At 44.2% G+C, this 13,319-nt stretch overlaps 1 protein-coding gene across 2 annotated transcripts in view; it reads left to right on the top strand.

The window, feature by feature from the left end:
• KCNH7 (potassium voltage-gated channel subfamily H member 7) overlaps positions 1-13,319 on the top strand; it is a 355,010-nt gene that overhangs the window by 1,905 nt on the left and 339,786 nt on the right. For both annotated transcript variants that reach the window (XM_018556690.1, XM_018556691.1), the window contains exon 2: positions 12,572-12,802. In XM_018556690.1, the coding sequence (XP_018412192.1) occupies positions 12,572-12,802 (231 nt within the window). The remainder of the gene's footprint in view (positions 1-12,571; positions 12,803-13,319) is intronic.

The following is a 13,319-nucleotide window of genomic DNA, read 5'->3' as shown; positions in this document are numbered from 1 at the left end:
TAATTACTAAGAGTCCAAAAAAAGAGGATAATTAGGGCTGTAACAACTAATCGATTAAATCGTTAATGAGAATCGTTGTCAACGATTCTCATCATCGATTAGTTGAAATACGATTAGTTGCTGCCTCTCTGCTCCTCCTTGCTGGTGCTGGCTGCAGTGGTCTGTGTCCCTTTAAATCCCTGCTGCTCTCCCTGCCTGTATCGGTCTCCTGTCTCCTCTTCCCTGGCCCCCTTTCCGCCTCAGCCACTCTCCCCGTGCGACTCGGTCACGCCTACTGTGCCCCTCGGTCACGCCCCCAGTGCGCTCGGTCATGCCCTCTGTGCGCCTCGGTCACGTACCCCCCCTGCCTCGGCTGCTGCACCTTTCCTTTTCGGCAACTAGAGGCTGGGAGCCATACCCAGCCTGCTATTGGGTATTTTAAAATGCAATAGCAGGCTGTCTATTGCACCTTGGTCAAGCCCTCCCCTGCCTCTGCTGCCGTCCCATTCCTCTTTGGCGTCTAGAGGCTGGGAGCCATACCCAGTCTGCTATTTGATATTTTAAAATGCAAAAGCCAATAGCAGGCTGGCTATTGCACCCACCCACTGCCTGCTGTCAATCAACAGAGGAGGACCTGATGGAGAACTTTCTCCTTCAGATCCCTCCTCTGCTGATTCACAGCAGGCAGTGGGCAGGTGCAATGGCCAGCCTGTTATTGGCTATTGCCATTTGAAATATCCAATAACAGGCTAACTATTGCTCCCAGCAATCAAGTAAAAAAATAAATAATAGAATAATAGAAAAAAGTTAAATAAATATAAATTACAAATGCAAACCAAAAAAATAAAGTTAAACTAAAATGAAATTTATTAATATATATAATGTTTGAAAAAGTCATTTTCAGTTTCGGCCTGACAAAGTTTGCTGCAGGTGGTGCATTGCGGTGCCATTCATTTCAATGGATCCTCCCGGCAACAGTGTGATCGCCCGCAATGGAACGTGCAGTACTGCAATGCCCTACGTTCCTGTGCAGTGCACTTTAAAAAAAAAAATTGCATACAATTTTATTCTGAAGTAAACTTTGTCTGTAACGCTGCATTTGTGTATTTTATTTTAAATAAATGACTATAATTTCGTTTTATTTTATCCGATTAATCGAAGTTAATAAGCGGCTAACTAATCCATTATAAAAGTAACCGTTAGCTGCAGCCCTAATGATAATTCAGCACATCAGCACCGTGCCAGGCACCACACTTCTGTACAATGTAGCACAGCGGCTGGTGTGAATGAGCCCTGATACTACACTAAACCTTTCACCCAACCACAATATTAATGCATTTGTTATTTTAGAAAGCCGCAATTTTTGAAAAGCAATGGTAAGAAAAAGCACTCATGGGTTTAGCCAGTCATTTTTTGCATCTTCATTCATCAGGCTCTTTTAACTGGGGGCGTGGCAGGGTGTGTGTCCTTTGCCTATACCCTTTATAGAAGGTGTCCCTCTTTTCATCCCAGCAGTTGGGAGATATGAAAAAGTGCATGAAAACAGTAGAATTTACTGCCCACTTTTTGTTTAAAGTGAACCTGTCATGACTTTTTACCGGGGTGGACAAGTTATTTTGGAATTTAGGGGCCACTGTCCATTGACAACAACTACATTCACGTGTGTGGCTAGTGCGAATGGGGGCTTAAATGTTTTTGATATGGCATACTACACCTTATTACTTTTAGGCATGGGGTAACCTGTACAGGTAAGATACCATTACTGACCTCTTTGTGAAAGCACTAGATGCCTGGACGTCCCTGCATGGAAACATAAGCTAGCCATACACGAGAATCAGACAAATCACTTGATTCCCCCATCATGCTAAAGAGCCTAGATGGAGGAATCTGTCCTGCCAGCTACTGTATTCTAACAACCGTCACCCACAGCTGTCAGAATACCAGAACAGTGACTGCAACAGATTCTTGTTGAGCTGGGTGGTACAAGCAGAACCGCCCATGGATCGAACCAGGGGCGCCCTGAGGCCAGGTGTCACCCGGAGCGGTTTACCGAGTGACACCCGCCGTGACGTCATCGCGCATCCACGGCTATTATATTGATACCTGCCGGCGGCCATCATGGTGATGGACACCAGCAGAGAGAGGAGGAGACGGTCACCCGGCAGGATAAGGTATGCCGCCGGGTCCCCTCCTCTCTCCCGAAACTGATAGGCGCTCATTCCATGACCGAGTGCCTGACTTTTGAGAGTCAGTCATTTTGGTGTCACCACTCCAATGGTGTCACCCGGTTGCGGGCCCCACCCCCCTTGTGATGCCACTGGATCGAACGTCACTATTTAGCAGGAAAGGGCCAAAGTTTGATCTATGTATGGCCAGCTATAGAAGATGAAAGGTAGAAAAAGACCAAGTGGCCCATCAGACATTTGTTTGCCTTTTATTTACAGTTCAAAGAGGAAGTTCACTATTATCTTAAAAATGACAACAAAGTCACCTTTAAGAAATGTAATAGCAATCTACAAACAGATACTTAGAGATAATTGCCGGCTTTTTATTTTTAGCATACCTTATTTTTCTTTTCCTCCCAACAGTGGCGTCACAAGGTGGGTGCAGCCCGCACCTGGGTGACACCTTTGGAGGGGTGACACCAAAATGACTGACAGTCATTTTGGTGTCACCCCCTTTGAAAAGTTGGGCACTCAGTTGTAGACAGAGCCCGACAGTTTCAGGAGAGAGGAGGAGACCCGGCGGCATACCTTATCCCGCCGGGTGAACGTACCCTCATCTCCCAGCCGGCGTCCATCACCAAGATGGCCACCGGCAGGTATCAATCAGATTACTGCGCATGTGTGATGATGTCATCACGCGCACGCGTGATGTTGTCACAGCGGGATGTCACCCGGTATCCACTCCAGACGTCACCCGGCCTCGAGACACCCCTGCCTCCCCATATAACTCATGATGGCCATTTTAACTAAGGGCAGATTAATCCATCTCCCTTTACTTTCTGGAACTCTGTGTCTACCTCCTGGAATATATTGCAGTTTACAGATGAGAATTCCTGGGTAAGCAATGGTCTTGTAACCTTCCCAGAATACATCTTTGAGGCCAGGGCTACATCACCAGTGCCTCACTCAACCGAGAAGTGGGAAAACAGTAATTTTGAGTAAAATAAAAATATGTTTGTTTAACTAATGAATGTAAGATGATGTCACATTAGCATGTAGAGCTGCACACTAAGGCGATTTTTAGTGAAAAGGGTAAAAGGCCCACTTTAGTGACCCAGCACTGACCTGTGCTCGGCTATGACTGGCTGACAGTGGATGTGCCGAATTCCAGGGCCGGTGCATCCACTGCAAGCCATAGCTCACTGCAGGTTGGCGATCAGTCCATGTCCAGATCGCAGTCCTCTTTAGTCATTGGTTGCTAGGACCCCTTGTATTAGGGGTCCTCCTCCTCTGCAGTCACTGGTTGCTAGGGCCGCCAAGCGGTCCTAGCAACCTGTGACGTCAAATGTGTTCCCATCCCCAACCTTAAAGGAGAACAGAAGCAAGTCTTCTTCCGCCTCTCCTGCACTTCCACCTCCTGACTCTCTGGCCTATTGAGAAAAATGAAAAGAAGGTATGTGGCATGTACTATGTGGGGACAGTAACGCTTCATTCAGGGCCCATACGAACATATGCCATGTGTTAATCCCACGGGTCCATGCGATTAACACACGGTACTATCTACAGTGTGGGCAAGTGCACGACTTTTTTCAACTGCACCGCAGTGATATTGTGTAACCACAGGTTACAGAGCGGTCGATCGCATTGCGGCCAGGAGGTGCATTTGGAGTGCCATTCACATGAATGGCAATGCAATGCACCTATCACAATAGGCACATTACGCAGTACCATGCATTAATTGGTTCGACCCTCCACATGGTTCTCATGTGGCCCCTTAAGAAAATGAATTGCCCACCCCTGACCTAGAACAAGCATGCAGCAAGTAAACTCTGGATGACTTGTTCCAGGTCGGTGACTTAGAACATACTGAAGGCGATCCAGCAGTCAGACAACAAGCAAGTTTAGAAGTCAGCAGCCACAACCTTCATCTTTGACTCTGCTCAGGTTGCTGCCCTGCGTAGTCCAAATAGGATTTTGTTATTGTCTTGTAGGTGCAAGGTAAGTCAAAGTCTACCAGCATCAAAAAGATGCATCACTACCCCTGAAACGTCCAAATCAAAAGTATATTAGAGTTTTATTTTACCAATTGACGCCGAGTTATTTTTCTCATTTGATGACTAACATTCAGTGTTCTTTATATAGCGCTAGGCAGAGAAAAAAGGCACCAAGTACAAGAGGTAAATTCGCATGCAAAGCTTCTGCCGATAACACTGTCCTGGAAACACATGATAACAGCTTGAATGTTGTAAAGTCTGTTAGTCACAGCTCAGAAAGATTGCAGAGATTGCGTTCAGACGTTTGTTTAAAGGGGCCAAGTACCGTGGGAACCAAAATATATAATGAAACTTTCTTCAATAGGAACACTTTATCAAGCTTTACAAATATTTATCTGAACGCAGTGAGTCTGTGTAATGGAAGTGTCAGAATTATGAGGCCGCCATATCTAGGTAGACTTGGGCAGAGCTGTTGGTTGGAGACTTTTTTTCACGGAAATCTGAGTTTAGATTTTACTTGACAGTCACAATGTTTTTTTCAGGAGATTACTGTATTTTCTTTGTCTATTAGCAAATAAAGTACGGGATTAGTATGGAGACAGCGGTATTGGGGTACAGGTATGATAAGCTGGCCATACACTAGTAGATTTCCATACAAATTTTTGAACAAAAGATTTTTCTTTACCACCAATAACGCCATCAGACACTTGTTGCCATAGATGAATGTCGATCGAAATTTTGTCTGATTCTATTACTTGGTTTTTGGAATGAATGGAGTTGCCTGAATGAAAACCACATTCACTGTTACAATTTCGTTAATTCAGGAAAAAATTTCCATCCTGCTCCTTTTGAGTTTTTTCATCACTACTGTCAAAATCAATCGTTGATTTGACCCCCAACAACTAGAAAGCCGAAAGAAAGTTTTTCCGTATGAAAGTTCTTTCAAAAATCTAAGCAGTGCATGGCCAGTTTAAAGTGGACCTTTAGGCCTGTACATACAGCTCTGTGCTGCGTGCACGGCAGCACGGCCGTATTGGGCAGCTCCCGGGAAGGACAGGTGCTGCGCGTGGTTAGTACGAAGCCCCTATCCTTCTCTATGGGAATATGCGGTCGTACGCCACCCTACGCTCACCTGCCCTGCACGTCCGTGTGGGTGTCCGTACTCGTACGCTGACAGGATTGATCCTGTCTGCGTCCGAGCCGGGACACCCGCACCAGTATGAACCTGCACTTGAGGTGAGCGTAGATCGGTGTACTGCCGCGTATCCCCATAGAGAAGGACAGGGGCTGCGTACTTATCACACGCAGCACCTGTCCTTCCCGGGAGCTGCAGGATACGGCCTTGCACGCAGCACGGAGCTGTACGTGCCGGCCGTTTCTAGTGTGAATGAGGCTTTACCCATCTCTTTAAAATAACAACAAACACACCTTTAGAAATGTTTAGTAATGACAATCTACAAACACATACTTCTAGAAAATTCCCGGCTTTGTATTCTTTGCACACCTTATTTCTCTTTTCTTCCCCAGTCTCTTGATAGTGGCCATGTTTACTAAGGGACGATTACTAGCTCTCGTATTACTTCCTGGATTTCTGGCACATGTGACTAGACATGTGAGTAGGACATGTGACCATGCACATCATCTCGGGGGAGGAAAATGCCTTTCCCTGAGATGTCGTGAGATTACAGATGAGATTTCCCAGCAATGCTCTGCTGATAATAAGGCAATCCCAGTGTGCATTGCTTTGCCAAACTGGTCATTTTGCCCTTTCAAAGCAGGAAGTGAATGTTCTGCAAGTGTAAGTATTTCACAATCACAGCATTTTACACCTGACATGTCTATGTTATTATTAATCATCACACATAGAGGGATGCATTGGTAGAATTTGATTTTTGAATGTAAAGGTCCTCTTTCAGTGTGCCACAGATATTGCTGATCTTTCCAAGAAAAGGTATTTGAAGGTTCTCATTCATCCAGGTCATGTTATAGCTGTAAAAAAATAATTCAAGGCAACCAGACTTACTCAGTGGGCTCACTTGATCATTCCATTTAGTTTTTATCCAGTAAGTTTGACCTTTCATTGCATGATAGTTGAATAATCTAAAGGGAACTGTACAATCAGTTTGTAATGTAGGTGACCAGTAACATAACTCTTTCACAAATGTTCCTAAATGTTATTAAATTATTGTTGCTGTTATTTTTATTATCATTACATATGCAGCCTAAACAAGATACAGTAACGGTGGGAATATTACCTTTAGGTCTTATTCAGACCTATCTGGTCCAGTGTGGTTCGTTAAAGCATCTTATGTCATGTGATAACCATGTGATAATGTGCATTGCATTAAAGCAGATCTCCGGACAAAAAATATCCTTAAATTGCAGTGGGGCTACCCGACTCGTTTTTGCCTAGTGTCAAAAATAAAAAAGTTATACTCACCCGATGCTCGGAGCCAGCTTGCTTCTAGACCAGTCACTGGGTTTCCTCCTCCTCTGCAGAGGTCTAAGGTCGCTCAGCCATCAAATTCTATACACTGTGTAAAGGACGTGAGCACGCAGAGGGTCATAACATCACTGCAGCAGAGCAGAGGAGAGGCTGATGGGATCGCTGTCATGGCTGACCGTCTCGGAAGATCGGGTGAGTTATTTTATTACCCTAGGCAAAAAATAAGCACTTAACCATTGCAGTGCACGGGTAGCCCCACTGCAAGGGTTAATAATATTTTTACCCGGAGTTCTTCTTTAATGTAGCCCAAAGTACCACAACAGACGTAAAAAGGATATGCACCATTTTGAAAGTGCATTACATCGCAGTGCATGCATAGCGTGTTTCTGTACATTGCAACAATGCATGTATTATCATGCACATTTTAACAGTGCACAGGTATAAATGTGCCCATGCAATCTAGAGAAAGGATAGGCGACCTTGCCACTCCAGCTGTGATGAAACTACATATATCGTAATGCCTCTGCCTCTGGAAGTCATACCTATGGCTGTAATGCCTGATGGGAGTTATAGTACCTGGTATAGGAGCTGGAGTGCCAAAGTTGCCTACCCTTGATCTAGAGCAGGGGTAGGCATCCTTGGCTCTCAAGCTGTGCTGAAACTACAAATCCCATAAGGCATTGCAAGCCACAGGCATGACTCGCAGAGGAAGAAGCATGATGGGATTTGTAGTTTCAGCACAGCTGGAGAGCCACAGTTGCCTACCCCTGATCTAGAGCGATAAATACAGGCACACGTTTAAAGATTCCCAGAATATATGGCATTTGTGTCACTTTTTTCTGTAATGTTAGATACAAGTAGAGACCAGTATGATGATCTGTACATTGGCTGTGTGTTTAAAGGGAAAACATTGTATGTACTTCCAGTCAGCACATCCTTCCAGCTGGTATTGCAGTGACACATTTTTGTTATTCTATTGCATGCAGAGATTTGCAGATTAGCTAGGAGAAGCCGGGTAAATGATCTCCTTTAATGACTCTGCCCGGCTGCTAAACAGCTGTAGAGATAAGATATCGGCCACACAGGGAGTGCTTTGCTTTCATTGATTTTAGCTTGCCACTTACAGCTCGATTTTCCCAGCTGAATGAGAGAAGATCAATCAGTTCCCACTCCACCTTTAACAGTCCGAATAGAGGAATCGCCATTGCTGGCTATTGTATTCAGAAGCCGTGGCATGAACAGCTTTCTAAACAACCAATCAGTGATTGTGTCTGATTGAATGCAATCACTATTTAGCCATGAATTTTCTGTACGGCTTAGTCAATTGCAGGGCCAGCTGTGGCTTGGATTTTGGCCATTTCAGCAATCAGCCAACATTCCAGCTGTCTATGGGCAGTCTAAAGGGGGCCATACACCTTACAACCATTGTACAACTTTTTTTGTCCAAACATCTCACCCTCGTTCAATTTTCGTTCAAACATCCCATCATGCACAGACCAATGTAGTTTGTGATTATCGTTCGCCAGCACCACTAACTGGCCGATTTTCATTGATTGAACGACCACATTTTCGTTTGAGCATATGCAGTTTTCATGTTGAGATTTGTGTTGTACAAAAACGCCACCAAAGCTGGCCATACACCTATAGATTATCTGCAGATTTTCTATGGTCAGTTCCACTCAGTGCTGGAGGAATGGGAGAGGGGACGGAGGGAATCCCTGTGGGGTGCCGTGACTGACAGTCACCGCTCACTGCAGGGAGACGATCAGGAAGTGATCGATCGGCGGCATGTTTCTGCTCACTTCCCGATCGATAGAGCCGACGTGTGACAGCTTCTTTGTCACAGGTCGGCTCTAACTATGAGGATGAGTGGAAATCACTCACCTTATAGTCCTCCTTTAATTCTAATTGATGTAGTCATGCCCCCCAGAGCTACATCTCTCTAGAGCTCTTTCCCTACACACAGTCTGCGGGCATTTTCTTGGGCATCAAGACAGCAGGATTATTTTGCAGAGAAAGAAATTAATGTGTGCAGGTGGATTGGGCCAAAGAACGGTGGAGGATAGGAGGAGTTCTGAAGTCCAGCAGGCAGGGCTGGCAATGCTACTTGGGATTTTAGTACAGCAGAGCCACTGTATTATAAAACCAAAAACACCTTGGATTTTTGTCAGATCAACAGGTTTTATTTTTCTGTACTTGCAGCATTTGTGAAGTCGAATTCAGGGCAAATCAAATCTAAGCCCTTGCAGCGGGGCTACCCTCACGCTGCAAGGGTTTAATTCTCATTTTGTCTAGGGAGCTAAAATAAAAAAGTTACACTCACCCGAACTGCAATCCTGGCTGGCTCCTACACCGCTCCTTTCAGTCCGCCTCCTCCTCCATTTCAGCGATGGAATGTCCCTTGGCGTCCTCACATTCTGTACACTGTATAGAACGTGATGACTCACAGGACCTTAGACCACTGGTCTAAGAGCAAGCCGGCTCCAAGGATTGGGTGAGTATAACTTTTTTTTTTCTTTTTAGCTCCCAAGACAAAATTGGCACTTAAAGGAGAAATTTTCACTCATCCTCATAGTTAAAGCCGACGTGAGGCATTGAAACTGTCACACGTCGGCTATATAGATGGGGAAGTGAGCAAACACATACCGTCACTTCCTGATCATCTCCCTGCAGAGAGTGGTGACTGTCAGTCACCGCTCCCGGCTGGGATCCCCCCACCTATCCTCCAGCACTGACTGGAGGAACGGACAGGAAGGGGGCGGGCACAGCTGCATCTGCCTCTAGATAGGCAGAGCCCACTGTCAATCAGCCAGCTAGGCCGATCTCGACAGTATTATCAGGATCCGTTCCGGCTGCAGCGCTCTCAGTATATAGCGAGCTGTAGCTCGCTATATACTAAACTTTGGGTCAGAGGAGGAGGTTAGTGTATGTCCTCCCGTGACCCTTAAGAGAACTATGGGGAAAAAAGGTTACCCCATAGTTCTCTTTTAACCCTTGCAGTGCGATGGCCCAATGCAAGGGTTAAGATTTAATTTGCCTGAAATTCTGCATTAAAAATTTGAAATATGTGGAATGTACTGAATATGATTTTTTATTTTTGCTCAGACATAGTTTATCTGGATCAGTCACAAATACATTACAAAATAGTAACATTTCAGTACTTGATTGCAAGTATTGCATAGGCTGAAATTCCTCTTTCATTTTATATTTAGCAGCCTAGTAACATTCTGAAATCTCCTATTACATTATCTATACAAGGAAATATATCTTTAACAAGTTTCTTCTGTGTTCTTTTGATTCTGCCGGAAACATAATAACTTTATTAAAAAGCTGTTACCTATTCTAGTCATAGAAGAGAATTGCTGTGCCAGAACCATTTATCTTTGCTGATCCACTGTAGAGGCAAGAACACGTCGGCTGATTGTGATGGAATGTTAAAATTATTCAGACGGAAATTGATATATTCCGCTACATATAAACTTAGTGCCTTCCAGATTAAAGTCCGCCAGATCCTGGCACTAATTTTAGCACGACTAAGAAAAAAAAATTATTAGCACGACTGACACTGGGAAATGAATGCAGACGGATGACATAATTCGCTTATGATGTTCAGTGTATTTGGGATGTATATTGTTTTCAATAAACTAGGAGCGGAGAAATATTCTAAACTTTACACTAAGAGGGGCATTTATACAAATACAATAATGTAAACCTTCTGTATCACTGTTTTGTGCTTATTTCAATTAGGGAAAGCACAGCAAAGTCTTTCTAAAGTGTATGTCAGAAAAAACCCACATTTAGTAATTTTTTCTAATCAGCGGTGTACCTAGCCTTTTTGCTGCCTGAGATGGTGGCGGCCGGGGTTGTGGTGGTGCACGCCGCCCTCTGCAGGCTCTGCAGATGTGCAGCCCGGCTCTTAGGAACTTGGGATGCTCTGGCCGATGTCCTGCCCAGCTCCTGAAAACAAACGACATCACTAGTTACCAGGAGCTGGACAGGACACCGGCCAGAGCGTCCTAGGTTTCTAAGAGCTGGGTGTGGATTTGCATATAGCCCTTACACATCTACGTGTCTGGCTCCAAGCAACCTGGGATGCAGTGGCTGGAAAGGTAATGACACACTGTAAACAGTGCCGTTCTGCCCTCCACCCCCCCTCATGACCCAAAAAGATGCCGCCTGAGGAAACAACATCAGGTTGCTTCATTAAAATGAAGCCCCTGTCTGTAATATATGCACATCGCCCCATGTGTTATCCCTTTAAAATGCTGTAAGTACTGGAAAAATAATTGTTGAGTTGTTGAGTCAAGCCAAAAATCCACTGTGCTCCATACTATTTGAGCACACAACAATTAGCTGATGCCCTAGTAGGGCTGACGTTGAAGTAACATCGTCATCCCTACCAGCTGGACTATAGAGTTTCACTACACTGTATGCATTAAATACATTCTGTGATTAACAGTGCGGGAGGTACATTGCGTTGCCATTCATATGAATGGCACCACAAACAAACTGGACAGGAGCCCACAATGTGATCGACCACGCCGGTACCGGTGCGGTAACGTGCGTTGTGTTGCAGCGCAATTGAAAAACATAGTGCATGCCTACTTGTTTTCAATCGCAAAACACACGGCATTGCAGTACTGCACGTTGCACTGCGGTCAATCGCATTGCGGCCAGAAGGTGCATTTGAGAGAGCCAGTGGTCTTCAATCAGCAGGGACTATGAGCTTTGCTGACTGCAGAGCTATAGGTCCGATGCAGTAGGTGGGCGTGATGGACCTCTGCAGTAAGATCACTGCTTCCCCACAGAGAACAATGGTCCTAATCTGCAATTGCTAGTTGGGGCTTCTTTAAAGAGAAAATGAAACACATTGAAGGGAATTTTTCAAAACTGGGGCAGACAAAATATGGAGCAGCTGTGCATGGCAACCAATCAGCCTCTATCTTTCCTTTTCAAATCTTAACTGAACAAACTGAAAAGAGAAGCTGATAGGTTGCCATGCACATCTGCTCCTGATTTTGTCTGCTTCAGTTTTGATAAATTCCCCCCATTTTGTTTTGATGCACCTGGAATGTATTTAGCTGGTTTAAACTGAGGGTTTAATTTGGCTTTAACCACTGGCTCTATTATATACTTATGGTGACAGCATCCCATTATCTCATCAGTTTGGACACAAATCACTTGGTTGTTATTGTTATTTAGTAAAACCTTTTGAAAACTTCCCATGGTCCTTCTCCTGGGACACAGATATCTTGGTGATATAAACCCCTGTCAGAAAATAAGGCAGCTTAATCCATAGCTGACCATGTAGAAAACTCCAAATCTTTCAGCTGAAGCAAGAAATGGGTCAGTTCAATTATGCTAAAAAATCAGCTCAATTATATCCACATCAGGGGGTCACTGGTGTGAAGGGAGGTTTGAGGTCTCAGATGTGAAGGGGGGGACTGAGGATCCTAATATGAAGGTAAGGTAGCTCCTGATGTTAAGAGGGCTCCTGATGTGAAGTGGGGACTTCTGATGTGAAGGGGGCTTGTCATGTGAAGGGGGCTTGTGATGTGAAAGGACGATTCTGATAGGGTGGGTGCCTTGAGATTTTCCATACTTTTAAAGTGTGCCATGACTGAAAAGAGGTTAAGGAACGTTGTTCTAGGTTACCAGCAGGATCCACAGCTATGTTTTGCAATTATCAAACAGATACAACAAACAGTTTTCAATTCGGTATTTAACAGACCAAAAAAGGGCCAATAAGAGAAGTTTATTCAAGTTTTCACACCATTTAATTTTGTCTACCACATTCAAACTGATGCATTTCTCCAAATGGCATGTTTTTCCCGAAGATTTTACAATTTTGGGGAAATGTAAACTCCCTAGTCATGTGAGTCCATCCAAATGCAAAATGTTCATGACTGGAGCACCTACAAATATGTTTGTCTGCTTACATTTTCTTGCTATATTCTAACTGCTGTGTTCCAATTTTCCTGTTACAGATAAGAAATTCATTATTGCTAATGCCAGGGTCCAGAACTGTGCGATTATATACTGTAACGATGGCTTCTGCGAGTTGACGGGATTCTCAAGGCCAGATGTCATGCAGAAACCATGCACTTGTGACTTCCTCCATGGCCCAGAGACCAAGAGACACGACATTGCACAGATAGCGCAGGCCTTGCTGGGGTCAGAAGAAAGGAAAGTCGAGGTCACCTATTACCACAAAGACGGTAAGACAGGAGCTTCTACATTGACGTCTATATTTAGAGCCGTATTGATTAATCTATATTAGTCTGTTCTTGGCTTGTTCCGGCAATATGTTTCATGTCCTTTATGTCAGCTGTGTTTAAAGAAGTCTTTAGGGAACCGCTGTAGAAGGGGATTTAAAGGAGGTTTATGAATGTAGGTTGAAGGACTCCGAGATAATTACTCATTAGTGAACATGCCTATAAAAGGTATTTTTTGCTTTACTTTTCTTTATTTTAGTGGCGGCGTTCCTGATAAATATTGCATGACTTTGACGCTTTGTATGTGCAAACTTGTGTGTGCTTGGAAAAGAAGCAAATGTATGTATTTTTCTAATGCAGGTTTTATGAGTTTTCAGTGCTTCTCCTATGCAGTGTTTGAAGTGAGAAAACAGCATGGCTCCCAGCATGTAATGTAGTTTCCCATAATGCACACAGGAGAAAAACAAACTTCATTATTTTCAATCACGTGCACCAACCACTCACAGAAATAAAAGCTGAG

The sequence above is a fragment of the Nanorana parkeri genome, unplaced genomic scaffold (genome assembly GCF_000935625.1).
Source record: "Nanorana parkeri isolate BGI_ZX_2015 unplaced genomic scaffold, ASM93562v1 scaffold247, whole genome shotgun sequence".
NCBI classification, from domain to species: Eukaryota; Metazoa; Chordata; class Amphibia; order Anura; family Dicroglossidae; genus Nanorana; species Nanorana parkeri.
Note: the sequence above shows the minus strand (reverse complement) of the source record. Positions and strands in the feature narration are given on the sequence as shown.